The sequence below is a fragment of the Macaca thibetana genome, chromosome 20, assembly GCF_024542745.1.
Source record: "Macaca thibetana thibetana isolate TM-01 chromosome 20, ASM2454274v1, whole genome shotgun sequence".
Classification (NCBI taxonomy): domain Eukaryota; kingdom Metazoa; phylum Chordata; class Mammalia; order Primates; family Cercopithecidae; genus Macaca; species Macaca thibetana.
In genome coordinates this window covers 33,897,769-33,925,559 of record NC_065597.1, presented here as the reverse complement: position 1 = coordinate 33,925,559, position 27,791 = coordinate 33,897,769, and the positions used below count along the sequence as shown (strand labels likewise).

Below are 27,791 nucleotides of genomic sequence, written 5' to 3'. Positions count from 1 at the left end.
TGGTGGTCCTCCCTGTCCCCACTGACCTTTCAGAAGTTCAGCAGCAGGAGCCCTGCTGGCAGCTCCCCTCAGCCTCTCATTCACAAGGGGACCTCTGCCTAGAGATCCCTCCCTCTCTGAGCGCTGCTGGCCATGGACACACCTGGGCCCAGAGGTTGAGCCCACTGGATTTTACAAGACTCCTGGGTCAGCCAGAAGCAGCCTGGGCAGGAGATCGATCCTGACTTACTGCCGGGAAGCCACTGGCAAAGTCTGCCTTATAGTGGAAGGTTCTAAAAGCATCCACACTAGCCCCCCCACATCCCTCCCCCTCCCCCAAGTCTTTCAACTTTCTGAGACCCCAGAGGGGTCTCACTCAGTGTCCTTCGGGGTGGTGGGGTCCGACCAGGCAACCACTGGGGACTCAGCTGGTGACAACGCCTTGAGTTCTTCAGCCTCATCATCCTCAGAGGGCAGCTTCTTTCTGCAAAGACACAGATGTGGAAGGGGCCTTCAGCAAGGGCAGAGGCCCCAGGGAGAAGTGTCATGACTTTGATCCCTAAAGATCACCTAGAGCCAGTTCCCAGATAGAGGACGGGGCGGAGCATGAACTTCTGAGTCCTTATTTCCCTGGAGGGAGGGAAAAAGGCAGAAGAGAGCGGCAGAGCCACTCTCTAGACCTCAGTCTTCCCACCTGTTAAATGACTTGGCCTAAAGGTAATAGCATTGACTTCGTATTGCACCCCAGTCCTGCCTCTTACCAGTGTGTGGCCTCAGCAAATTACTAAAATACTCTGAGTTACCTCAGTTTCCTCCTCTGTAAAATGGGATTAAATCTACCCAAGTAAATGAGATTCTTATCACTTAGTTCTCAGCTTAAACTTCCTTCCCCCATCCTGCTCCCAGTCTAAAGTCACCCACCTCATTCCCCTCTACTCTCTATCACACCACCTTTTCAGCTATCAGAGAAGCCGTGGAATCCAGTCTCCAGCTTACGGTGTGACCTTGGGTAAGTCCCATCCCCTCCTGAGCCCCAGGCTCCCTATCTGAAGAATGAGGACTAAACGATCCCAGGGTCCTCCATCAGTCAGGAAGTCCAAGTCTGCCATGGAGTGCTGCATTCTGGAGCCATTAGTGTCTTGGTTAATGGTGTCTAGATCTGTCCTGAATTTCAGAGACAAGAAGGTTCTCGCTCAACCTGCCTCTGGCCTGACATCAGCAGGTTTGAGCCTGGGCGTCTGACTAGGTGGAAGAGGTGCCTCTGATACTATTTTACATTGGCATCTTAGGGGCTAAGTCTCTGGATTTTCCCACCCTCTACCCCAGCAGTGAGAATGAATTGGTTTCCTGAGGAACGCGAAAGCCTGGGAAAGAGGAAAAAAGATCAAGAGAGACAAATTCCTTAATACCACCAAGAAAGCAAGCTCCACTGTTAGAGAAAGAATCCTGTTTAAGATAGAGTAGAACTAGCTGATGTAGAAACACAAAGATTGCGTCTGGAGGACGCTGCCCAGGCCAATATCTACCAATAGGAAGAGCATTTCATACGTCTATGAATGAAGTCCTGGTGGAGAAGAATGGTCATTCTTAATGACTTCCATTAGCATTTAAAACACAGAAGGCTAAGTGTTAGCACACAAAACCAAGAGTCTGGGGACATGGGTATGCATGTCACACATGAAAGCATATGTGTTGGCTCATCAGGATGAGCATCAGTCAGTCAGTAGCATGAAGATGAGAGTTCAGGACTTGATATGGTCTGGCTTTGTGACCCCACCAAATCTCATGTTGAATTGAAATCCCCAGTGTTGGAGGTGGGGCTTGGTGGAGGTGATTAGATCATGGGGGTGGAGTTCTCATGAATGGTTTAGCACCATCCCCTCTTGGTACTGTATAGGGAGTGAATTCTCACGAGATCTGATTGTTAAAAAGTGTGTGGCACCTCTCCACTCTCTCAGTCCTGCTTCTGCCATGTGAGAGCCTGTTCCTTTTGCCTTCCACCATGAGTGCAAGCTCCCTGAGGCCTCCCCAGAAGTAGATACTGCCATGCTGCCTGTACGCTCTGCGGAACAATGAGCCAATTAAACCTCTTTATTTATTTATTTATTTATTTATTTACTTACTTACTTATTTATTTGAGACAGAGTCTCGCTCTGTCAACCAGGCTGGAGTGCAGTGGTGCGATCTCGGCTCACTGCAACCTCTGCCTCTGCCTCCCGGGTTCAAGCAATTCTCCTGCCTCAGCCTCTCGAGTAGCTGAGATTACAGGCATGCACCACTATGCCCAGCTAATTTTGTATTTTTAGTAGAGACGGGGTTTCACCATGTTGGCCAGACTGGTCTCAAACTCCTGACCTCAGGTGATCCGCCTGCCTTGGCCTCCCAAACTGCTGGGATTACAGGCATGAGTTACTGCGCCCGGCCATGATTACTTGACCAGGGCCTTCACTTCCGTGAGGTTTGATCAGAAATGGAATCCATAGGCAGGGAGCTTCACCTTGGGACCAAGCCTGACAAGGATCTTCAGTGATTAATCTGCAATTCCCAGCAGAAGCTGAAAACTCCAGCCAGTCCCCAAATTCCACCCTTTCCCCAGCTGGAGTCAGGGGAGGAGCCTCCCTCGGGTTCCTTCTCTGGGAACACAGCCTGGGGCCAAGCCCTGAGCTGCCCAAACCTGCTGACATCTGCACATCTTCCCAAGAAGCTCACGTCAGCAGAGGTTCCTACTCCAGCCCCTGAGGGCCAATCACAGAGTTGGGCAGGAGGACGCTGGGGGCAGGGGTCATCACCGTGCAGACGCAACACTCCACTGGGACCCAAACCTGAGTCTGCCAGGGTTCCAGGCCAGCGCTCTTCCCCAGCCTCACCACCTTGACTCCGGATTCCACCACTAGGGTTTCTAGGGGGATACAGAGGGAGGGATGTGTGGCATCCACCTTGATTCCAGAAGGCTCTGAAATGATCCTGTTGCTTTCTGCCAACTCACCTAGGATGGCAAAACTCATGGATTCACTTTTTCACACTGTAATTAACAAGAACAACCCCACACAAGAAGACTGGGGCCAAAAATCCCATTGCTGGGACCCAACGTCAGTCCTCCTGTGCCCAGCACAGAGCACTCTCCTGAGCCTAGAAAGTGCACACTGCCACCGGACACTGAGGCTCATGCCCGTAATCCCAACTTTGGGAGGCTGAGGCGGGCTGATCACTTGAGGTCAGGAGTTCAACACCAGCCTGCCCAACATGGTGAAACCCCGTCTCTACTAAAAATACAAAAATTAGCCAGGCATGGTGGCGGGCACCTATAATCCCGGCTACTTGGGAGGCTGAGTAGGAGAATCTCTTAAATCCGGGAGTCAGAGATTGTAGTGAGCTGAGAACACGCCACTGCATTCCCGCCTGGGCAACAGGCAACAAGAGCGAAACTCCACCAAAAAAAAACACGAAAGTGCAAGCTGCCCCAGAGAAGCCAGAATGAGGGCCTAAGCTGGCAGCCCCTGGCCCCCCAGCACTGCCTGTGTCTGGCCCTGTGCTCAGTACCTTAGGGTGCAGTAGCTTGTTAAATTCTCACAATTCTAGTAACCAGGTGGTGTTTCTTTCCTCGTCTTACATGAGGAAAATGGAGGCCTAGGGAGGTTAAATGACCCGCCTTAAGACCCACATCTTACAAGTGGTGCTCTGGGATTCATCCTAAGCGATGGCCTGAAGCTGGAAGGAGGGCCTTGCCCAAGCTCCTCTGTGGCTTTTTGGCCCTCGTCAGTTGCTCCCAATGTTCATTCTGTCCCTGCTCAGAGTCAGCCCCACTGGCCTCGGCCTCCACAGAGAGGCAGGCCTCAGAACTCTCACCTCTCAGGGTTGGGCTCAGGCAGAGGTTTCCCGCCCCGTTTCTCACAGTCACATTCAACCTGGCACTTGCTTGTTTATTTGGTTACTTGTTCATTGTCTATCTTGGCCCCTCTAGAATGTCAGCCCCATGAGGGCAGGCCCCTGCCAGGCTTCTCCCTCATGTATCCCCAGCATCCACGGCAGAGTTCAGCACATACAGATGTTCAGTACATGCTTGTGAATGCACGAATGACAGGGACAAGAGGAGCCTCACAGACTCAGCTCGCAAGCGGAAGTACAGAGGCTTGGATTTCAGCCCCACATGATCTTGGTCCCTTCTCTCCCCTAAATATGCCACCCCCTACCCAACCCAGCCTGCGTCGTTTCCCTGCCCATATAAAGGGAACAGGGGTAAATAGAGCAGACGTCTACAAGCGGAGCCATTTCTGGATTCCTTAATGGGCTTTGTACATAATTCAGTGAACTAAACATAAGAACGGATGAAGTTGTGAGCTGTACCCCCAGGCCCAGTGGAACTGTGTCTCTTTTCTCTACGTTAAGACCTCACAGCCCTCAGTTTGCTACACCTAGCCATCTCCATTCTGACAGGCTTCTGACCTCAGCTGAGCAATTACTCAGGAGTTCATGGATGAGAGCAAAAGTTAGCTAAGAAGAAAGAACCATCGCTCCATCCAGCCAGTGCAGAAGAGGCACAGACAGCTCCCCTTAGCTTAAAAATCGCTGTCCTGTCCTTGGCAGTTTGCCTCCAGCTGCACACAGAGCCTTCTCCCGGGCACCTGGCTTGAGTTGTTCGAAAGCAGCTCTAACCACTCAGCAACAAATTTATCTGAAGAGGTGTCAAAATGTGGACCACCTTGACTAGGAGTGTCACTCTTGAGAAAGGAACCCAAGGGTAGAGAGCAGAAGACCAAACATGTGATCATGGTACCATTATGGATAGGGCCCAACAAGAGCAGATTTGTTAAGTTCATTCCAGCCCATGGAGCTGGAGGAATACCCAGCAGCCATCATAACTGAGCATTAAGGAGACAGCCCAGCAATATGGAAAAGGGTTCATGGAATGAGACAGCACCGTAAACTGGATCCCTCCTCCAATTAAAACCATTCAAGCCCATAAGCCTAACCAAGGCATAGAGGAGAATGCAGAGCAGTAAAAACACCATCTTGGGTGGTGGAATTTAGATGATTATTTTTCTAGTGTTCTGTGGTGTTTCCATTATACTATCTATTATCTTTTTTTTTTTTTTTTTCTTGAGACAGAGTCTCAATGGCATGATCCTGGCTCACTGCAACTGCTGCCTCCCAGGTTCAAGCAATTATCCTACCTCAGCCTCCTTAGTAGCTGGGACTACAGGCATGAGCCACCATGCCCAGTTAATTTTTGTATTTTTTAGTAGAGATGGGGTTTTGCCATGTTGACCAGGCTGGTCTCAAACTCCTGACCTCAGGTGATCCATCTGCCTCCGCCTCCCAAAGTGCTGGGATTATACGCATGAGCCACTGTGCCTGGCCCACATTATGTTATCTAATAATACAATGGGTGGATGACACTGAAAGCACAGGTAACAAAAGCAAAACATAGACAAGTGGGATTATCTCCATCTAAAAAGCTTCTGCATAGAAGGAAACAACAGAGTGAAAAGAAAGCCTGCAGAATGGGAGAAAATCTTTGAAAATTATATATTTGATAAATAAAAGAAACTCCTACACCTTAATATGAAAACAAACACACACATTACCTAACTAAAAAATAGGCAAAGAACTCGAATAGACATTTCTCCAAAGAAGACATACAAATGGCCAGCAGGAATATGAAAAGCTACTCAACATCACTAATCGTTGGGTGTATTAGTCCATTTTTACACTGCTACAAAGGACTACCTGAGCCTGGATAATTTACAAAGGAAAGAAGTTTAAGTGACTTATAGTTCCACGTGGCTGGGGAGGCCTCAGGAAACTTACAATCATGGAGGAAGGCAAAGGGGAAGCAAGGCACATCTTACACAGCAGTGAGAGAGAGAGAGAGAGAGAGGGAGAGGGAGAGAGAGAGAGAGAGACTTTTTCTTTTACATTTATAAAGAAAAGAGGTTTAATTGACTCACAGTACTGTAGGCTTAACAGGAAATATAACTGGGAGGCCTCAGGAAACAAACAATCATGGCAGAAGGCAGAGGGGAAACAGGTACATCTTCCCATGACAGAGCAGGAGAGAGAGAGCAAATGGGGAGGAGCCACACATTTTTAAATGCCAGAAGCGCCACAGTTTTAAACCATTGGATCTCGTGAGAACTCACTATCATGAGAACAGCATGGGGAAAACCATGCTGTTCATGATCCATTCACCTCCCACCAGGTCCCTCCCTCGACACATGGGGATTACATTTCGAGAGGAGATTTGGGTGGGGACACAGAGCCAAACCATATAATCAGGGAAATACAAATTAAAACCATAATGAGATATCATCTCACATCTGTTAAGATATCTGTGATCCAAAAAAAAAAAAAAGAAACCAGAAAATAACAAGCATTGGCGAGTATGTAGAGAAATAGGAAAAATAGTATAGTCACTGTGGAAAACAGCATGGTGGTTCCTCAAAATATCATAAATAGGACTGCCATATGATCCAGCAATCCCTCTTCTGGGTGTTTATCCAAAATAATCAAAATCAGGATCTCAAAGAGATATTTGCACTCCCATGTTCATTGTAACACTATTCACAATGGCCAAGAGATGGAAACAATATAAATGTCCATCAACAGATAAAGAAAGAAAATGTGGGCTGGGTTGTAATTCCAGCACTTTGGGAGGCTAAGGCAGGTGGATTGCTTGAGCTCAGGAGTTTGAGACCAGCCTTTGTCAACATACTAGGACCCCATCTCTACAAAAAATAAAAATTAGCTGGGTGGTGGCACGTGCCTGTAGTCCCAGCTACTTGAGAGGCTGAGAAGGGGGAAATGCTTGAGCCTAGGAGGTTGAGGCTGCAGTGGGCCAATATCATACCACTGCACTCCAACCTGGGTGACAGAGGGAGATCTTGTCTGAAAGGAAGAAAGCAGGGGACGGGAGGGAAGGGAGAGGAAGGGAGGGGAGGAGAGAGAGACGGGGAGGAGGAGGGGGAGGGGGAGGGGGAAGGAAGGAGAAAAGAAAAGAAGAAAGAAAAGAAAATGTGGTATATCCATACAATGGGATATTACTCAGCCTTAAAAAGGAAGAAAATCCTGTCACATGCTACAATGTGGATGAATCTTAAGGACATTGTGCCAAGAGAAATAAGCTAGTCCCAAAAAGATAAATACTGCATGATTCCACATATATGAGATATCTAAAGTAGTCAAGCTCATAGAAACAGAAAGTAAAATGAAAAAGTAGAATGGTGGCTGCCAGGGGCTGGGGCAGGGGTGAAGGGAAGAATGGGGAGTTGCTGTTCAATGGGTATAGAGTTTCAGTCATGCAAGATGAAAAATTCTAGAGATCTGCTGTAAAATAATGTGCATATAGGTAACAATACTGTACTGTACACTTAAAATTTAAGAGTTTTTTTTTTTTTTAAAAGACTTGGTGAGTTATAATCATATGCAAGTTTTAATAGCATCCTGTCGAAGATGAAATAAAATAAAATGAGGAGGTAGAAATCAATTCTGTAACATTTATTATATATTACTATGTTATTTATTTATTTAAAAAAATTTTTTAAATTATTTTTTGAGACAGATTCTTGCTGTGTTGCCCAGGCTGCAGTGCAATGGCACCATCCCAGTTCACTGCAACCTCTGCATCCCAGGCTCAAGCAATTCTCATGCCTCAGCCTCCCGAGTAGCTGGGATTACAAGAGTGTGCCACTATGCCTAGCTACTTTTTTTGCATTTTTAGGAAAGACAGGGTTTCGCTATGTTGGCCAGGCTGGTCTTAAACTCCTGGCCTCAAACAACCCTACCTCAGTCTCGCAAAGTGCTGGCACTACAGGCAGGAGCCACCATGTCCCACTATTACTATATTATTTATTATATTATTCCTTCTAACTTATAGCTGAGGGCATTTGGGACAGGGCCTCCCATGAGAGCTTTTATAAGAGCCCTAAGCCAGGAGTAAGGAAAACCAGGAAGGGGCATCATAGTCCCACTTCTGACACCAACTCGCTGTGTGTGATTTTAGTCCAGCTGCTTCTCCCTCTGGCCTCAGTCTCTTCATCTGCCAGATAAACAGGTGGCATAGTGCCGAGAAAAGCCCAAGAGAAGCATAAAAGGTAACCTGTGTGTCCCCAAGGCTGAGCTTGGGACTGCGAGGGTGTCGGATTTGGCAGGAGACGGTGGCGGCAACACGGGTGAGGGTGGATTCTTTTCTACCAAGAGGGGGCAGCTATCAGCATCCGTATCTTCCACCTGCACTTCCGGGTGCTCTTTCGTGGCAGGCACTGGGGGAGAGGAAGGAGAGGAGAAAGTCAGAGAGAGACAAAAGCCGGGTCCCAGTAGTCTGGCTGTGTTCTTGAAGAAAACCACAGAAAGCATGTTTGGAGGGGGCTCTGATAGCTTCACTTCCCAATGGGGCACACAGAAAAGCTCCATGCAGGGGGTACAAGAACATGGTGCCTGGGGTCCTCTAAGGGTCACAGCCACCAGCCCAGGAGCCATGAAAGAAGCCACAGAAGCCATAGGAGCTCCCCTACACAGCCTGGAGCCCAGCTCTCCTAGCTCTCAAAGCCCAGTTTGGTTTCCCTGCACTTGAGCAAGCTCCAAGAGCTGAGGCAGTGGCAGCCTCCAGAGAGGGCATGGGGAGCCAGAGTCCTGGCACCTGGCCTAGCACAGCCTGAGTCAGCTGCTTCCCCCACTCTGAGCTTCAGTTTCCCCACCCCAAGTTAGGGTGACCATGCCTTCCCAGGCATGCGGGGAGGAGCCAGAAGGCACAAGTCCTCACATTCTTAAAGATTTTTTTTTTTTTTTTTGAGTCGGAGTCTTGCTCTGTCTCCCAGGCTGGAGTGCAGTGGCGCAATCTCAGTTCACTGCAAGCTCCGCCTCCCGAGTTCATGTCATTCTCCTGTCTCAGCCTCCCAAGTAGCTGGGCTCGGCTCACTGCAAGCTCCACCTCCCAGGTTCATGCCATTCTCCTGCCTCAGCCTCCTAAGTAGCTGGGAATACAGGCACATGCCACCACACCCAGCTAATTTTTTGTATTTTTAGTAGAGATGGGGTTTCATCATGTTAGCCAGGATGGTCTTGATCTCCTGACCTCTTGATCCGCCCACTTTGGCCCCTCAAAGTTGCTGGGATTACAGGCGTGAGCACCCAGCCAAGTCCTCACATTCTTTTTAAAAATTATTTTATTTATTTGTTTGTTTTTAAGACAGGGGGTCTCACTCTGTCACCCAGGCTGGAGTGCAGTGGCACAATCGCAGCTCACTGCAACCTCTGTCTCCCAGGATCAAGTGATCCTCCCAGCAGCCTCCCAAGTAGCTGGGACCACAGACGCACACCACCATGCTCAGCTAATTTTTGTATTTTTTGTAGAGATGAGGTCTTACCATGTTGCCCAGGCTGGTCTCGAACTCCTGAGCTCAGGTGATCAGCTCAGGCTGGTCTCGAACTCCTGAGCTCTTCCTAAAGTGCTGGGATTATAGGCGCAAGTCACTGGGCCCGGCTGGCCTCACATTCTTGAAGAGCATCAAATGGAGACATTGACGGGGTCCCTCCAATCAAGGGTAACAGACTGCGTAGTGTGTGCTACTCCCTATTTGGGTACCTGCTTGGGTATGTCCTTGTTCTTGTACATGCCAGGGGCCCCCAAATTCATCAGCTAGCCTAACTCTGGACCTCTGAGAGGCCCTGTACTATGTCCCACATTCTGAGAATCGGGTCCTCTCCAGGGAGCCTGGACATGGCCCTACCTTGGGCTCCATCACCCACCTCAGGGACTTCAGGGACAGGTCTGCCCCACGTCCAAGGTCAGAGGATACTGAGAGCCTGGGCTGGTATTCCTCCTTCTCCCCCACATCTAGGGGGTCTACCCAGTAGCAGCCGGGCACAGGTGTGGGCACCAGCAAGGCAGGCAGGGATACACCCCCAAAAGAGGGAAGCAGGGGGATTTTGAAATAATTATATATGCGCTTTTTCTTTCTTTTCTTTTTTTTTTCTGAGATGGAGTCTCACCCTGTCACCCAGGCTGGAGTACAGTGGTGTGATCTTGTCTCACTGCAACCTCTGCCTCCCAGGTTCAAGCCATTCTCCTTTCTCAGCCTCCTGAGTAGCTAGGATTACAGGCCCCTGCCACCACACCTGGCTAATTTTTGTATTTTTAGTAGAGACGGGGTTTCACTATGTTGGCCAGGCTGGTCTCGAACACCTGATGTCAGGAGATCTGCCAGCCTCGACCTCCCAAAGTGCTGGGATTACAGGCATGAGCCACCACACCCAGCCAATATGTGCTTTTTTTCAAATGGCCTTTATGAGAAAATACAGCACTCTGTTAAATTGCTTACACTTACTCTATAGTTTGATGGATCGAACCGTAAATCCTCTGGAGAAGAGGATGAGCAGGACTAGAGAAGTTGTTAAAAATGTAAGGGGAGCCAGGCACAGTTGCTCATGCCTGTAATCCCAGCACTTTGGAAGACTGAGGTGGAAGGGTCCCTTAAGTTCAAGAGCAGCCTGAGCAACATAGCAAAATCCCACCTCTACAAAAATACGAAACTCAGCTGGTCACAGTGTTCCTCCTACTTGGGAGGCTGAGGTTGGAGGATAGCTTGAACCTGGGAGGTAGAGCCTATAGTGAGTCAAGATCGCGCCTACTACACTCCAGCCTCGGCGACAGAGCGAGACCCTGTCTCACAAAATAATAATAAATAAAATAAAATGGAAGTAATGTTCTTACTACAGCTTCTTATTACCTTGTCTGTAGCATCTAGAATAATCATATGCTCTAGCACAGCTGGGTCAGCCCCCTGTGTCAACGCGTCCCCGGAAACATTTCCCCAAGTGTGGGGCTCCCAGAGACTGGGGAGGACAGGAGATGTTCTTTGATGGTACAGACAAAGCAAAAGATAACCTAGAATAAGAATGTTACTCCCAGTCAGGCGTGGTGGCTCACGCCTGTAATTCTAGCACTTTGGGAGGCTGAGGCAGGAGGATCACCTGAAGTCAGAAGTTCAAGGCCAGCTTGGCCAACATGGCAAAACTCCATCTCTACTAAAAATACAAAAATTCCCCAGGTGTGGTGGCATGTGCCTATAATCCCAGCTACTCGGGAAGCTGAGGCAGGAGAATGGTGTGAACCCAGGAGGTGGAGCTTGCAGTGAGCCAAGATTGCACCACTTCACTCCAGCCTGGGCAATAGAGCAAGACTTCGTCTCAAAAAAAAAAAAAAAGTTACCCCTCTTTTAGTGAATAGCCAGAGAGGAAGTCTCAGGTCGGTGCCTCTGTGGCCTCAGAACCTCTCTTACACAGCCTAATCCCACTTGCAGCTAAGAGAGCAGGCCCCAGATTTGCACCTTCAGTGGGCCCATCCATCTCATTAGAAAACAGCAATACCATTGTGTTTTCATTGTATTTGAGGTTATTTTTATTTATGCCTCTGTTTATGGCAAGCAATGCTGGTTTTCCATTTGAATAGTAATAAGAAGTTTTCCTATTTAAATATACTTAGTTAAATAAAAAAGAGAATCCACTGAAAGAAAAATAGTAAGCAAATAAAATTAGAGTTGGGGGTGGGCACAGTGGCTCATGCCTGTAATCCCAGCACTTTGGGAGGCTGAGCCAGGCAAATCACCTGAGGTCAGGAGTTCAAGACCAGCCTGGCCAACATGGTGAAACCCTGTCTTTACTAAAAATACAAAAATTAGCCCGGCAAGGTGGCACACACCTGTGGTCCCAGCTACTCGGGAGGCAGAGGTTGCAGTGAGCTGAGATGGTACCACTGCACTCCAGCCCGAGCAACAGAGCAAGACTCCATCCCCCTCCCCCATCCAAAAAAAATAATAGAATTGGTACAGATTTAGCAGTTATCAGGGAGTGGCCTGTGGAGGTGGGAACTGGGGGATGCTTTGAGGTCTTTTATTTTGTTTCCTTTCTTTTCTTCTTCTTTTTTTTTTTTTTTTTTTTTTGCAATTCAGTATCCTCAATGATAGGGGTAGGCTGCTTTGGCATAGTAGATTCAAGGCTTGCCTAGAAGGTGGAGGCCGGGGTGGCACCCCTTACTGTTGGATGATCTGTGTGCCATCTCACCTCCTCTCTGTGCCCACCTCAAGCCAGGGAGAGGAGAGAAGGACAACAGTGGATGTCTTCCCATGAAATGTTCTGTCCTGCCTGACTGGACTGATCTCAGAGGCAGCCCTGCACCATGTCAACCACAGATAAACAAGCCAATCAAAAGGGAAAGCAGGCATGTCTGGCTTGGGTTAAGTCAGAAAGTGGCAGGAGTTAGTCCGGGGTGCCAGTATGTCCCTGAGCTCTTTGTCTTCAGGCAGTGAGCAGTGGCAGCCCAAAGGCCACTACGGGGATCTTGTCACAATCAATGGATCCAGACAGCCCTCGCTCCACCCTAGCCTCTGAGGATGCCTGTCTGCACCTGGAGCTTCTTTCCTGAAATGGAATTTGCTGAGCGGCAAACTTAAGGTCAATGGGTTCTATCTGCAATCAGCACCCACATTACTCTTCTATTCCATTTCCCTCCTTTCATTCCCCTCCAGTCTGATCCCAGACTCCCTGTCCGAGCCTCTTGGCCTAGAGATCTGAGCAAGTGACTTGTTTAAACTAAGGTGTGAATGATTACCTATATAAAAATGATGTGCCTAAAGAAAGAAATGTATGTTTAACCCGAAAAAATGAATTGCTGGCCAGGCACGGTGGCTTATGCCTGTAGTCCCAACACTTCGGGAGGCCGAGGTGGGCAGATCACTTGATATCAGGAGTTTGAGACCACCCTGGCCAACATGGCAAAACCCCGTCTCTACTAAAACACAAAAAGTAGCCAGGTGTGATGGCGTGTGCCTGTAATCCCAGCTACTCGGGAGGCTGAGGCACAAGAATTGCTAGGAGGCAGAGGTTGCAGTGAACTGAGATCACGTCACTGCACTCCAGCCTGGGTGACAGAGAGAGACTGTCTCAAAAAAAAAAAAAAAAAAAAAAGAAAAAAAAAAAAAAAAAGAAAGAGAGAAAGAGGAAGAGAGAGAGAAAAAATAAATGAATTGCTAATTGTAGTGGAATTTTAGGCATGAAGAGAAGGGGGCTAAAACCTCTCAAGTCACTACCACAAAGCAGGATGAAGGTATTGATCGGCAGAGGAAGAGGAGATGGTTTTCCATAAGCACAACTAGTGGTCCACACCATGACCACAGCACCCAGGGAAGAAGACAGCCCCAGCCATGCAGAAGCACATGCCACAGATATGAGCATGCTGGGTGGGGCAGGATCGTGCTACCTAGTCGGCGGATGGAGCTCCTGGTCTCCTTGGCGAAGCTGGAGTTGGACAAGCTGGTTCTCCGGGAGGTGAGGACAGGGATGCGGGTGACTGGGACACGGTAGCTGGGCACATTAGGGAGATGCTCTACCAGGTTTTGGAGTGCAGAGGCAGGGGCCACCTGACCAGGTAGCTGGTCCTGGACTAGGCGATTCAGCTCCATGTTCTGGCCTGGTGTAGCCATGGTGCTGGGGCCAGAGGGTCTCAGGCAGAGGTGCGACCCTGGGGACTGCAATTAGGAGCACAGAGTTGAGGGAGATGATATGTGGGGGTCCTCCCACCAGCCTAACACGACCAGCCTGGTGCCTACCTGCATTTTCAGCAGTGCTACCCAAAGCCAGAAGCATGACTCTTGTCCCTGGAGTTCAATGTCTAATGTGTCATCAGGTCCTATGGCTGGCCACCCAAGAGCACCAAGGGACAGCCCAGGAGGCCCCCAACTTCTCATGCCCCCTCCACTTACCAACCACCAGCAGCATTTCCCAAAAATATTAGAATCAAAGAACCCAGAACTCACAGACTCTCAGATTCCTAGACCCAAAGAACCCAGGACTCAAACATTCTTAGTCTGGTAGAATTTTCCAGTCCAAAACAGCCCTGGAGGTCAATTAATTTCACTTCCAACCAGAAGCAGTAACTCTTCCTATGGCCCTGGTTCCCCAGCTGGGCTATGCATTGGAATCACCTGGGAAGGTTTGACGATTTCTGTTACCCAGGCCCATTCCCAGAGATTCTGATTTAATGACTGGGATGAGGCCTGGCAGCAGGAATTGTTAAATCTCCCCAGGTGATTCCAATGGGCTGTCAGGTTTGAGAACCAGGGCTCAAGGCTATTGCCCCTCAAACACACATGTGCAGACAAATCACCAGATCTTATTCCCACGAGGAATCTGATTCAGCAGGTCTGGACTGGGACCCAAGTTTCTCATTTCTAACCAGCACCCGGGTTACGCCAAAGCTGCTGGGTTTACGTCCATACTTTTTTTTTTTTTTTTCCTTGAGATGGAGTCTCGCTCTGTCACACAGGCTGGAGTGCAGTGGCGCGATCTGGGCTCACTGCAAGCTCCGCCTCTTGGGTTCACACCATTCTCCTGCCTCAGCCTCCCAAGTAGCTGGCACTACAGGTGCCCACCAGCACACCCAGCTAATGTTTTCTGTATTTAGCAGAGATGGGGTTTCACCATGTTAGCCAGGATGGTCTCGATCTCCAGACTTTGTGATCCGCCCACCTCGGCCTCCCAAAGTGCTGGGACTACAGGTGTGAGCCACTGTGCCTGGCCAGGCCCATACTTTTCAGTGCAAATGGCTATGCCTCAGCATTTCTCAGATGTGGGTCCCAGACCACCTGCTTCCAAATCACCTGGGGAAGGGGCAGAACCAGCCCCACCGAACCAAGCCTGCATCTGTTTGCTCCTGGTCTTTTTCATCCTTGTGGGGACCCAGCCCTAGGCCTGGACTTAGTAGGAATTCCTATAGATATGTGTTGAAGTTAACAAAGAACCCTTTTCAAAGACCAAGTAGGGAGCAAGCTCAGGACACCCAGGGTTAGGACACCCAGGGTTAGGACACCTGGGTCCAGTCCCATTTCAACCGCTCGCTGGCCGAGACACATCCTCGTCCCAATATTGACTCCTCCCTCAGTGCCAGCCACAGTTTGGGATGCCTTTGACCCATTGTCTCCCCTACTCTGCCCAGCAACCTGTGACCTAGGTACTATTAATGCTCCATTTTTCTTGATTTGGAAGTCATGGTTCAGAGAGGTCACAGAACTGGCTCTGGGTCACACAGCAAGGAAGAGAGAGAGGAGCCAGGAGTGAAATGTAGGTCTGTGCCTTGACCTCTTGGCCAAATCCGCACACACAGAACCTCAGCTTTCTCATCTGTAAAATGGCCTGTCTGCCTCACAGAGCAGCTGAAGACCCACGGGTGGGGAAGGTGGAGTGTAAGGCATGCAATACCCGCCGGCCTGGGGTTGGGGCCCGCCTGTCCCGGCTCCAGGGCCCAGCTGTTGCTGGACTCCTTGGGGCTTTTTCTCCGCCGTTGCTTGAGTTCTCAGGATTGAGGGCAGGGTAGTAAATCACAGCAAAATATATGTGCTGGGTACAGCTGGAGATCAGGAAAAGCTCAGAAAGAGACGTGGAGTCCAGGACACTCTGTTAGCAAGTTCTGGTTCCAGTTTTCACTCCACATGTGATGTCTGAGCCAAACCCTCACTGGGCAGTAGCCCAAGCGCTGCATCCTCATTGAGCAGAAATGGCAAGAGAGGCTGGCAGGAGGGACTGGCTGGGAGGGGCTGGTTAGGAGGGGCCTGCAGGAGGGGCTGGCAGAGAGAGGTTGGCAGGAAGGAGTTGGCTGGGATCGGGATTTCCCCGGCCCCACTGGGAGTCCTGGGCCTCAGTGCAATTCCTTAGAGCCTTTGAGATATATCAGTAGGCTCTGATAATGTGGCCCCAAGACACCAAGGATGGGATTTTCCTGAAGACAGGGTGGCTGAGGGGGCAATGGGGGGAAGGAGATGGAGGGAGAGGAGGAGGGGTTGACCCTGCACGGAGGCTGCCTCCAGCCTGAAAGGACCTCAGATATTCTTGTGCAAACCACCACCACCACCACCACACCTACCTCCTGAACTGGCAGCCTTGGCCTCAGCCTCAGGCTCCTCCTTGGTCTCCGCGTGGTCCTGGTGTTCCTTTTCAGTCTCCTCTTCAGCCTCCTCCTTGGCCTTCTCTTCAGCCTCCTTCTCGGCCTCCTCCCCAGCTTCCTCCCACAGCTTCTGCAAAGATAAAGTGGAAACAGGAACTGTAACCATCAGCCCCCAGCCCTAGTCTCAGCAGCTCCTGTTAGATCTGCCTTCAGGAGTCCACACGGGCCCAGTTCTGCTTCTTGCCCTGTCCAGCCAGTCAGGTCCTGCCAGCCCACCTTCTGGGCATCCCGGGAGTAGCCTACAACCTGTAGAGGGCAGCGCACCCAGGACCTACGGGTCCTAACAGCTGGACGTGTCACCTGTGATGAGGGACACTCTCTTGCAGCCTGGCACATGGGGGAACAAAGCATCCACAGCACCACACTTCACAGTGTGCGAGCCCTTTTGGGTCCTCCTACAGGGCCCAGGGAGGTATCTGTAGCCCCCTCGCACACAGGTGGCCACTGGGACCCAGAGTGTGGAGGTGACTTGCCGCAAGCTAGACACCCACAGGAGGACTCGAGCCGGGTCCACCCGACTCCCAACCCACGGCCTAGGCCACTATCTGACCCCTGCCAAGAAGGGGTCTCACAGGACCTGCCACCCTGCCCCCTCTGTCCTGTGGGCATCTTACCAGCCAAAACTCCCCTGCAAGCAAAGTAGACAAGGTCCCCATCCTTCCACCGATGCCAAGCCAGGCCTTAGAGGTGCCGGTGCCTGGTGCTTCTCATACCTGGTCTGAAGCGCTCTGGGGCCAGGTCCTGTCTTCTTCGCTCTGGCCCACGCCCACCTGCGACGCCACACAGCTATCCAGCAGCACCCTGTGACCCGAGGTGGGGTGGGGGTAGGGGGCAGGAGAAAAGGACTGGGTTACGGGTATTAAAGGTTTCATCAGCCCTGCTGAGGACCACACTCTGCCAGGAGTGGAGGTCACAGAGATGCCCAAGAACAGGTCTCACCCTCAGGAGCCTCCAGGGCAGTGTCCTGCTAACAATCTTCCCATCTGAGACGTGCACTCAGCAAGGCACTGTGAAGGACATGCCACAACTCTGCTAGGAAGGAGGGCTTCCTGGAAGAGGTGGCCTGTCACCTGAGCCTCCAGGATGATGATTTTACCACAGAGAATGGCGGGGAGGAAGAGGTTGTCCAGGAAACGGGAACAGCATGTGTGAGAAATGCATGGAAGACGGTTGGAGGAGCTGTCATCTGGGGTCTCCCAGTCTCCAGGCAGTCTTGATGATGGGTAGAGCATGACAAAAGTGAGGCCCAGAGAGGTGAAGTGACCTGGCGAAGTCACACAGCAAATTGTCCCAAACCACACAAATCTCAAACCCAAGCCCTGGTTCTTCTCATGCCATGAGATCAGAGCCACTGCAACTGCTGAAGATTTCATGGGTGCCGGGCCCAGGCAGCAGGCACATAGTGATAGGACCAGGGGTGAGGCTGCAGTGGGCAGGGAGGGCTGTGGCAAATTGGAGAACCCATGTCCATTTGAAGGCAGCAACCCCCACTCCACTGGAAAAGGGGGCCAGGTGGCCAGATCATTCACAGAGCCTGAAATACATGTTTCTAAGGTGAAGTTTTCTGATGTTTAGATGCTGATAATTCAAATTAATATATCTTTATTAATATGCTGTAGCCAAAAGAACCTGTCTCCTGGCTAAATTAGATGTCCGTGTGCAACCTCTGGGTTAAAATGATGACTCAGGACTAGGAACTAATGTGATTTTTGTAGTTAGGATTAGTTCCTGCTTCCTAACAGCCCCTCCCCACCCCTCAGACTCCTGTCATCCAGGGGTTCACAGAGGATGCTCTGGGTGTCTGCCACCCAGGAAACCTGAATGCATCATTCTCTACCCAGAGGGTCAAGTCTCAGCCCTCCCGAGCAAGGATGGTGGGGTAGGAAGGTGGGGACGGGATTGTTGCCTAGTCAGTCTGGAGCCAGCTGCTTGGCAGCAGAAATCAGTCGGTAATCACAGTGCCACAGCGGCTCCTGGGCTGTGTGCCAGGCACTCTGCATGCAAAGTCTCCCCAGATCCTCCTCCAAATTACCCTGAGAAATCTATAAATGCGGTACACCACAGCAACAAAATCATATGATCATCTCAACAGATGCAGAAAAAGCAATTGACAAAATTCAGCATCGTTCCATGATCAAATCTTTCAACAAATTACGTATAGAAGGAATGGACTGCAATACAACAAAGGCCATGTATGACAGGCCCACAGCTGACATCATACTCAATGGTGAAAAGCTGAAAGCTTTTCCTTTAAGATCAAGAACAAGACAAGCATGCCTACTCTCACCAGTTCTTTCTTTTTATTTTTCTTTTTCTTTTTCTTTTTTTTTTTTGTTTTGTTTTCTGTTTGTTTGTTTGTTTGTTTTTGAGACAGGGTCTTACTCTGTCATCAAGGCTGAAGTGCAGTGGCATGATCATGGCTCACTACAGCCTCAACCTCCCGGGCTCAAGTCATCCTCCTGCCTCAGTCTTCTGAGTAGCTGGGACTACAGGCATGCGCCACCACTCCTGGCTATTTTTGGTTTTGTCTTGTTTTGTTTTGGGTTTTTGGTATTTTTAGTAGAGACAGGGTCTTGCTACATTGCCCAGGCTGGTGTCAAACTCCTGGCCTCAAGTGATCCTCCCGCCTTGGTCTCCCAAAGTGCTGGGATTATAGATGTGACCCACCACGCCTGACCCACTCTCACTTCTATTCAATGTAGTATAAGAGGTCCTGGCTAGTGCAATTAGGCAAGAAGAAGAAATTAAAGGCATCCAAATTGGAAGGGAAGAAATTAAATTGTTCCTCTTTGCAGATAACTTGATCTTATATATAAAAAAACCCTAAAGATTCCACCACAAAAACTATTAGAACTGATAAACCAATTCAGTAAAGTTGCAGGACATAAAATCAACATAGAAAATTCAGTAGCATTTCAATATGCTAACAATGAACTATCTGAAAAAGAAATGAAACAACGCTATTTACAATAGCTATAAAGTAAAATAAAAAGCTTAGGAATAAATTTAATCAAGAAGGTGACAGAACCGTATGCTGAAAACTATAAAACATCAATGAAAGAAACTCAAGAAGATTGCTGGGTGTGGTGGCTCATGCCTGTAATCTCAGCATTTTGGGAGGCTGAGACAGGAGGATTGCTTGAGCTCAGGAGTTCGAGACCAACCTGAACAACAAGGCAAAATCCTATCTCTATAAGATACAAAAACTAGCTGGGTGTGGTGGCATGTGCCTGTGGTCTAAGCTACTTGGAAAGCTGAGGTGGGAGGATTGCTTAAGCCTGGGAGGTGGAGGCTGCAATGAGCTGTGATTGCACCACTGTACTCCAGCCTGGGCAACACAGCAAGACCCTGTCTCAAAAAAAAAACAAAAAACACAACAACAACAACAACAACAAAAAACCCTACCCACATTGATTGAACACTACTTAAACATAAAATCTGAAACTATAAAACCACTTGAAGAAAATATAGGGGAAAAGCTCTATGACATCGGTCTAAGCAGTGATTTTTAAAAATATGAACCCAAGAGCACAGGCAATGAAAGCAAAAATATACAAAATGGGATTACATCAAACTAAAAAGCTTCTGCACAGCCAAGGAAACCATCAACAGACTGAAGAGACAACCTACAGAACAGGAGAAAATACTTGCGAACCATAAGTTGAATAAGGGGTTAATATCCAAAATATATAAGAAATTCAACTCAATTGTAAGAAAAAACTGATTTAAAAAAATGGGCAGAGAATCTGAATAGACATGTCTCGGTGTCTCAAAAGATGACATACAAATGGCCAACAGGTATATGAAAAGATGCTTAACATCATGAATCATCAGAGAAATGCAAATCAAAACCACAATGAAATATCAACTTCTCACCTGTTAGAATGGCAATTATCAAAAAGACAAGATAGGCCGGGTGCAGTGGCTCACACCTGTAATCCAAGCACTTTGGGAGGCTGAGGCGGGCAGATCATGAGGTCAGGAGTTCGAGACCAGCCTGGCCAACATAGTGAAACCCTGTCTCTACTAAAAATACAAAAATTATGCAGGCGTGGCAGCACGCTCCTGTAATCCCAGCTACTTGGGAGGCTGAGGCAGGAGAATTGCTTGAACCCAGGACGCGGAGGTTACAGTGAACTGAGATTGCGCCATTGTACTCCAGCTGGGGCAACACAGTGAGACTCTGTCCCCCGCCCCTGCCCAAAAAAAGACAAGCTAGCAAGTGTTGGTGAGGATGCAGTGGAAAGGGAACACTTATATGCTGTTGGTGGGATTGTAAATTAACACAAGCATTATAGAAAAGAATACGAAGTTCCTCAAAAAGTTAAAAATGGAACTACCATATGATTCAGCTGTTGGGTACAGATCCAAGGGAAATGAAAACAGTATGTTGAAGAGATGTCTGCACTCCTATCATTGCAGCATTAATTTTTTTTTTTTCAAGACAGAGTCTCGCTGTGTCGCCCAGGCTGCAGTGCAATGATGCGATCTCGCTCACTGCAACCTCAGCCTCCCGGGTTCAAGTGATTCTTCTGCCTCAGCCTCCCTAGTAGCTGGGAGTACAGGCCCATGCTACCACACCCGGCTAATTTTTGTATTTTTAGTAGAGTCAGGGTTTCACCATGTTGGCCAGGCTGGTCTCGAACTCCTGACCTCAAGTGATCCACCTGCCTCGGCCTCCCAAGTGTCTATCAACAGATGAGTGGATCAAGGAAATGTCCTATATATACACAAAAGAATTCAGCCTTTAAGATGAAGGAAACTTTGTCATTTGTGAACCTTGAGGACATTATGTTAAGTGAAATAAGCTAAACACAGAAAGACACATACCATATGATCTCACTTATATGTGTAGTGTAAAAAGGTTGAACCCACAGAAGGAGATAATAAAATGGTAGTTACCGGGGCTGTGGAGGGGTGAGGGTTGGAGAGATGTTGGTTAAAGGTACAAAGGTTCTGCTAGATAGAAAGCATAAATGTGAGAGATCTATTATACAGCATGTGACTCTAGTTAATAGCAATGTATTGTATTTGTAAAAATTGCTAAGAGTAGATCTAAACTGTTCTCACCACAAAAAATGATGAACATATGAGGAAATCTGTATGTTAATTAGCTCGATTTAGCCATTCCACAATGTATACATATTTTAAAACAACAATTATACACAAAAATATATACAATTTTTGTCAATTGAAAAAATAATTAGGCTGGACACGGTGGCTCATGCCTGTGATCCCAGCACTTTGGGAGGCCGAGGCGGGCAGATCACTTGAGGTCAGGAGTTTGAGACCAGCCTGGCCAATATGGTGAAACCCGCCTCTATTAAAAATACAAAAATTAGCCAGGCGTGGTGGTGCATGCCTGTAATCCCAGCTACTCGGGAGACTGAGGTAGTAGAATCGTTTGAACCCAGGAGGCAGAGATCGCAGTGAGCCAGGATTGTGCCACTTGACTCCCTGGGCAACAGAGCGAGACTCTGTCTTTAAAAAAAAATAAGCAAGAAAAGAAAAAATAATTAACTTTTTAAAAGAGCCTAGGAAAAAAAAAAAAAAAAACCAAATCTCACATAACCCTGACAGATCGGAACTGTTACTGCTCACATGCAAGCTGAGAAAACAGAGGCTCAGAGAGTTTGGATGGCCGATCCACGGTCATACCGCCTGTGCAAGCTGGGCCTAGATAAGATACGGCATCCCTGACCCCAAGGCCACGTGCTTAATGCTCTGTTTCACTGCCCGCCTGTGAAGTATTTTGGAGACTGTGCCTTCTACACTAAGAAGTCAGCCTTGCACAAATGGGTTAAAGACAGGTCTCCGGCTGCAAGGGGGATGACTGGATGACTTTCCTGAAATAGATACAGGGTCTGTCTCGGCTCTCTGCCTACAGCACAAAGGCTCAGAAAATGAACTGCCCACAGGCCCAGCCAGAGGCTTCCTGGGGTCCTGCTTATTCCAGTATCAGACCAGAAGCCACTGTATGGCCTTGGGCAAGTCACCTCGAAGCCCTTGGGCTGCCTCTGTCTGCTCATCTGTCAAACGGGTAGGATTTGCCTGGCCTGTGCAGCCTGACTTATTTGAGTAAGATCAGAAGGGCCAATGAGAATCTCATAGAAAAGTCAAAAAAAGGACTGCCAGGTGTTGTTCTGGTGATTCTTCCGGATTTGTCATCACTAAACATTGGGAGCAGCTTTCCTTGTAATGCCAAGAATCCCAGCTCTACACTTCAGAGACAGGGCCCTGTCTCTGAACCTCAGTTCTCTCATCTGTGAAATGGGATGAGAGAATAATAGAATCTGCCATTCAGGCTGCCTTAGCCATGAGTCGCATGGAAAAAAATTGTAAGTCAAATGGAAGCCATTATTATTGTTCTTGTCATTATTATTATTAATGCCAGAGGAGGCAGCGATCTGCAGGGTTATGAAATCACCCACGTGGACTGAGGAACCTTTTGCACAAACATCTCCAGCTATGAAAACACCTAAACAGCCCAGTAGTGGCGCTGTCAGCATCACCAGGGGCTGTCTAGGGACGATATACCAAAGCCACATGGCCCCTGCTTGACAGGGTGCCCAGTGCCTGCCAAGGTCCCCTCTTGCACAGCCCAGAAGCAGCAAGCCATCAACTTCCAGAAAGTTCCCAAGTCCCAGGGATTTCCAAGCAGAGAAACAGACAGATTGGTTGAGGTGGGCTTCCTGGAGGCCGCCCCCCACCCACACTTTCCAAGTTTAAGATCCAGGGAGCAGCAGTGGCAGCCAGCTCTCAAAAGCTTCCTGTCCACTCCTCCTCCCCTGTGCCATCCCGCAGGTCGTGCCCCAACATTACGGTCCTCACTGTCACCTTCAGCAGACTCTCCACCTGAAATCCCAGCCCCAAAAGCAGGAAGGAGGGAAGACTTAGGGAGGGGCAGCCACCTACTTGGGTCTCTCGGTCAGGGCCAGTCAGGATGCCCATGGTGCAGGGGTTCAGCTGAGGGCTGTGACGTTCATCCCAAGCCTGGGTGGGTGCATGCAAGTGGGAGCCCAGCTCCTGAGCCAGTGTGGCTCCAGTGGCAGAGGAGCCAGCAATCCTTCCTGCTTCTAATCAGATTGAGGAGATGTGCAGGGAACGGCAGAAGCATCCCCAGGGAGGCCAGGTGGAACCAAAAGGCCGTGGTTGCTAGGGAAAGCTGAGCTGTTGCCTGTAGAGACCGGGTCTCTAGGCGACCGGGTCTCATCTGCCCGTTACCGGGCCCTCATGTCATCAGTAACCTGTGTCTCTGCAAAGCTGGCCAAGAGCATCCTTCCCCAGCCAGTGACAGCCCAGTTTTGTTTGCCCTGGGCCTCACACCCTCTGACCCTGGCCCTGTGATCACCCACTCTGTCACTCCCTTGCCCCTCCCTGGGCCTAGAGCCCAAAAGTTTCCCGAGTTCAAAACTCTGGGTGAACATTTGTATGAAGACGTGCACGTCCGCAGCATCTCGGGTGACTCCGATGCATGTGCATGTGTGCAAGGCTGTCGCGTGCATGTGTGGAAGTGTGTACATGTGTGCCTGTGTGCACACACATGTATGAACATGTATGAGTGTGCTGCCTGTGCTTGTGCATATATGCAGGATGTGTGTGGGTATAAATGTATGCATGCCTGTACCTGTAAGTGTGTGCATAACCCAGCATATATGTCTGTGTCGGTGTGCTGGTGTATACGGGTATAGTGCAGATATGTGTGTGTGTGCCCATGTGTACTGCATTCTGAGAACATATGTATAGTTAGTGCTCGTGTGCACATGCATGTATGTGAGCATAGTTGATCACTGGCCTTCAAAGGGTGTCTCAGATCCAGAGCAGTGGCAAATACAGGGGTTTTCCAGCCTGGGTGTTAGGTGTGTAAGTTCAGCAAGGGAGCCACTTAGCTATGCACTCCACACAGAAGCATAGCTCCATAGAAGGCAGAGGGCAAAGAAGCTGCTCTAATGAAACCAGGCAGCAGCTAAGTTCTTCACCTTGCTGGGACTGCAGGGTGGCTCAGAAGGCAGAATTAGGACAAGTCAGGAAGGGATAGAAGCCACAGGAAAGCAGGCTTAGTTTTGGTGTAAGAAATAATTTCACAAGTCAGAGGGGAATATAGATGTAATGGACAGCCTTTGAGAGGTTGTGAGTTTCCCGTCACTGATGGTAAGCAAGTCGAGGCTGTGTGGCCTCCTGTCAAGGATGGAAAGAGTCTATGTGAACTGAGTAAGGATGGACTAAAAGCAGATGAGGCCATCAGCGGGGACGAGAACAACATTGGCCACCGATGGGGCACTTACTCCAGGCCTGGTCCTACCACTTCCATCATCACCACTGGCCCTGATGACCCCCTGAAGGAGGCTTGTATTATCCCCCATTTTACAGATGTGGAGACAGAAGCTCTGAGCGGGTACACCACTGGCCCTGGTCATTTCACTAACAGAAGCAAAGTGGTATTGGTGTTTCGGATGCCAAAGCCTGTGCTCCTAACACTCACAGTGCTATCATGTCTCAGGCCGTGGCCAGAGAGACAGGTCAGGGAGAAAGGATGCGGGTCATGAGGTACCTACGGTGGGCAGAGAGACAGGGACATAATGCCAGGGGACTGGAGCAAGGACAGAGTAACTTACTATCACCTGGCCCACCATAACAGTCTCCTCATCATTCTCCCTGCCTCAATCTTTCTCCAACACAGCTGCCGGATCATGCTAGTCTCCTGCTTATGAACCTTCAATGGCTCCCTATTGCCTTTGGAAAAACTAGTTCAAGGCTTTACAACCTGCTTTTGAGGCAGTTCTTCTTTCTTCTTCTTTTTTTTTTTTTTTTTTTTTTTTTTTTTTTTTTTAATAGAGATGGGGTTTTGCTACATTGGCTAGGCTGGTCTTGAACTCCTGGGTTCAAGTGATCCACCCGCCTCGGCCTCCCAGAGTGCTGGGATTACAGGTGTGAGCCACCATGACTGGCCGACCTTCTTGAAACACTAACTTGGCTTCCAGGCCCCACACTCTTCTTGTCTCTTCCCTGCTCACGGGTGCCTCCTCCTCAGTCCTTTTTGGTTCCTCATCTCCCCAACCTCTGGTCTTGTCCATGAGCCTCTCCTCTATCCACACTTGCTCCCTGGGCATTTCCTTGAACCCCATAGCTTTCAATGCCACTCACATGCCCAGAATCCCAATGTCACATCTCCAGCCCCACCTCTCCCGCTCCTAACTCCAGGCACAGGTGTCCAACTGCCTGCTCTTCCCCATGGGTATCCCCCTGTCCAGCCATTCTTCCACTCACCCTCCATAGTGTTTCCTGATCTCCAGTGTTTAACTTTTATTTTAACTGAGCTCTTCTGTGTGTTTAGCGTTGAAATCTATGGATGTGGGTGGACGATCGACCATTACTGGGCAGTAGAGTAGAACCCAGGACAGCCCTAGAAGGCATCAAAGGCAACCAAGGCGGGTGGATATGGAGGGGAGGCAGACTTGGCTTTGTGAATAATGGGAGAACTGGGAGTCCACTGCATATGCCCTTGCAGTCAACTAACATTTATTTGGTGCCCACTGTGTACCAGGCACCGTTCTAGGCTCTAGGGACATGGCAACAGGGGAACCCCAGCTTCTCCCAGCCTCTCTGGTCAAAGCCCAGCCTCACACAGCACAGAACAAGAGAAAGGAGCTCCCATGAGCAGCAAAGAGTGCCCAGACCCCAGGAGCTCAGCCAACCCCAGCCCCAGGACCATCCCCAGCCAGGTGAGCAAATGACTTACTCAGTCACCTCCTCCTCCTCTTCCTCCTCCTCCTCTTCCTCTTCCTCCTCCTCATCTTCTTTCTCCTCTTCAATCCTGGACAGCTCTCTAAGTTGGGGTTAGAGGCAGGAGATGAGTCCCCCTGAAGCTGCCCCGCTAAGTCTACCTCTTGCCCCCATTTTCTGTAGGATGTCCCATGACTCCTGAGCCCAGACCTGGACTTTCCAACCAAGGCTCAACCTGGGGAGCCCCACCTGAGCAACTCTGAACTCTCTCTGGCAACAAACCCTCTCCTCTGCATGAGGGGACTGTCCCAGCCACTGTCCTGGTGGTGACCCTAGGTCAGCCTCCGATCCTCTCTGGGCCTCAGTTTCCCCATCTTAGCTATGTAAGTTATGGACTTCAGAACCCGAGACCTCCCACTGTCACCAAGCATCTCTAGTAGGAACAAAGATTGCGACATCCCTATGGAAAGCGACTTGGTGGTCATGACCACAAATCCACATTCTCACGACCAATGACCCACAATTCCCCTCTAGAAATCTCCTGCAGATGTATTCACACATGTGCAAAGACATGCATATAAGAGTGCCTGTTGCAGAATCGTTCATAATAACAAAAATTTGGAACCAACCTAAATGTCCATCAATAGTGAATAATAAATTATGGTACAGCCATATGATGGAATACTATGCAGCAGTGAAAAATGAAGATGCTCTCTATATCCTGAATGTGGAAAGACCTCAAGGTATGTCGCTGAATAAATATAGCAAGGTGCAGATAGGTACGTGTGCTATGCTACCTTCTGTACAGAAAGAAAAAAGGAGGGAGATGTTAGCTTGCATATGCCCAGACTGTCTCTAGAGAGGCACATAAGAACCTGGTAGCCATTATACCCATGGGAGAAGGATGGCTGTATGAAGGCAGGGGGAAGCAGGTTTGGTTCCTGCTCTGTGCCTTTTTATACCTTTGGGATAAGGTACTGCATGTTTGGTACCTTCTCAAACAATAACTAATCTTTTAGGGTCTTCTCAGACTCCCCACCTCGGCATCTTTTCCATGGCTTTGTTCTCCTCTTCATAAGCTGGAACCAACTCTGTACCCTGCGAGCTGGCACTGACATCCTGGTGGGCATCCTCCCAGTGCGGTTCAACCTCTTCTAGGACGAGGTCAGGCTCCACCTGCCCTCCAGGAAGGATGCTGACTGCAGGGGACACAGGAAGAGCCATTTATGGGATGTGCAGGGGAGTGGGCTTGGGCCTCCGAGTCCCAGGGACCCCGCAGGGAGCCCTGGCTGTGGCCAGCAGTGCCTCAGTGCTTAGTCAGGCAGTGGGGAAATGGCACTTTCCATTTTCAGCGGGACCAGATTGGTGTTCCGGTGATGGGCTGGAGCCTGTGCTCATTCACTCTGTCTCCATCATCTTCCCCCCTTTTCCTCTTGAGACAGAGCTTTGATTATGGTTGAACCTGTTTCTCACTGGGGCCTCCTTCTTAAAGGTTTGTGCAGAGGCAGAAACAATGTTTCCAGTCACAGCATCACAGGGATGCTAAAAGGCCCAGGTTCAGGGTCCACCTGGCCACGTCCAGGTGCAGGTAGCCTGGATTGTCCTGAGGGATGCAGAGAGAGCTTCCTGCTCTGTAGATGTCACCCCCTGGTGACAGCAAGCCCATATGCTCAGCATTTGCTTCTGAGAGTCCTTCCCTCCCTCCTGGGTCTAGAGGCTCCACCCTCCAGGGAAACTCCACTTCCTCATGGGGGTGGTCCCGCCTTCAGATGGGAGTCTAATTTTCAACATTTCTTCATCTATCCTGGTCCTTGACAACGAAAACACCCTGGGCCTGTGAGCTTGGCAGATGCTCAAAGGGAGTGCAGAGCAGTCCATCAGGAACCTACGCCTATCCCCAGGCTGGTGTCAGTGACAAAGGACAACGCCTGGACGCCAGGTGTCCCCCAAAAGCTCCAGGGATCTTGGTGGCCCTCAGCCAAACATAAATTAGTAATAGTGACTTTTTTGTGGTTGAGACAGGGTCTTGCTCTGTCGCTCAGGCTGGAGTGCATGAGTGCAATTATGGCTCACTGCAGCCTCGACCTCCTGGGCTTTA

The 27,791-nt window shown here is 49.4% G+C and overlaps 1 protein-coding gene across 2 annotated transcripts in view; it reads right to left on the bottom strand.

Annotated features, from left to right (window-relative positions):
- The window catches only part of CNGB1 (cyclic nucleotide gated channel subunit beta 1), an 89,501-nt gene that overhangs the window by 41,308 nt on the left and 20,402 nt on the right, over positions 1–27,791 (bottom strand). For both annotated transcript variants that reach the window (XM_050772874.1, XM_050772875.1), the window contains exons 13-18: positions 26,733–26,892; positions 25,710–25,796; positions 16,684–16,771; positions 15,890–16,040; positions 8,075–8,237; positions 356–463 (exon numbers count right to left, since the gene is read on the bottom strand). In XM_050772874.1, coding sequence (XP_050628831.1) covers positions 356–463; positions 8,075–8,237; positions 15,890–16,040; positions 16,684–16,771; positions 25,710–25,796; positions 26,733–26,892 — 757 coding nt within the window. The remainder of the gene's footprint in view (positions 1–355; positions 464–8,074; positions 8,238–15,889; positions 16,041–16,683; positions 16,772–25,709; positions 25,797–26,732; positions 26,893–27,791) is intronic.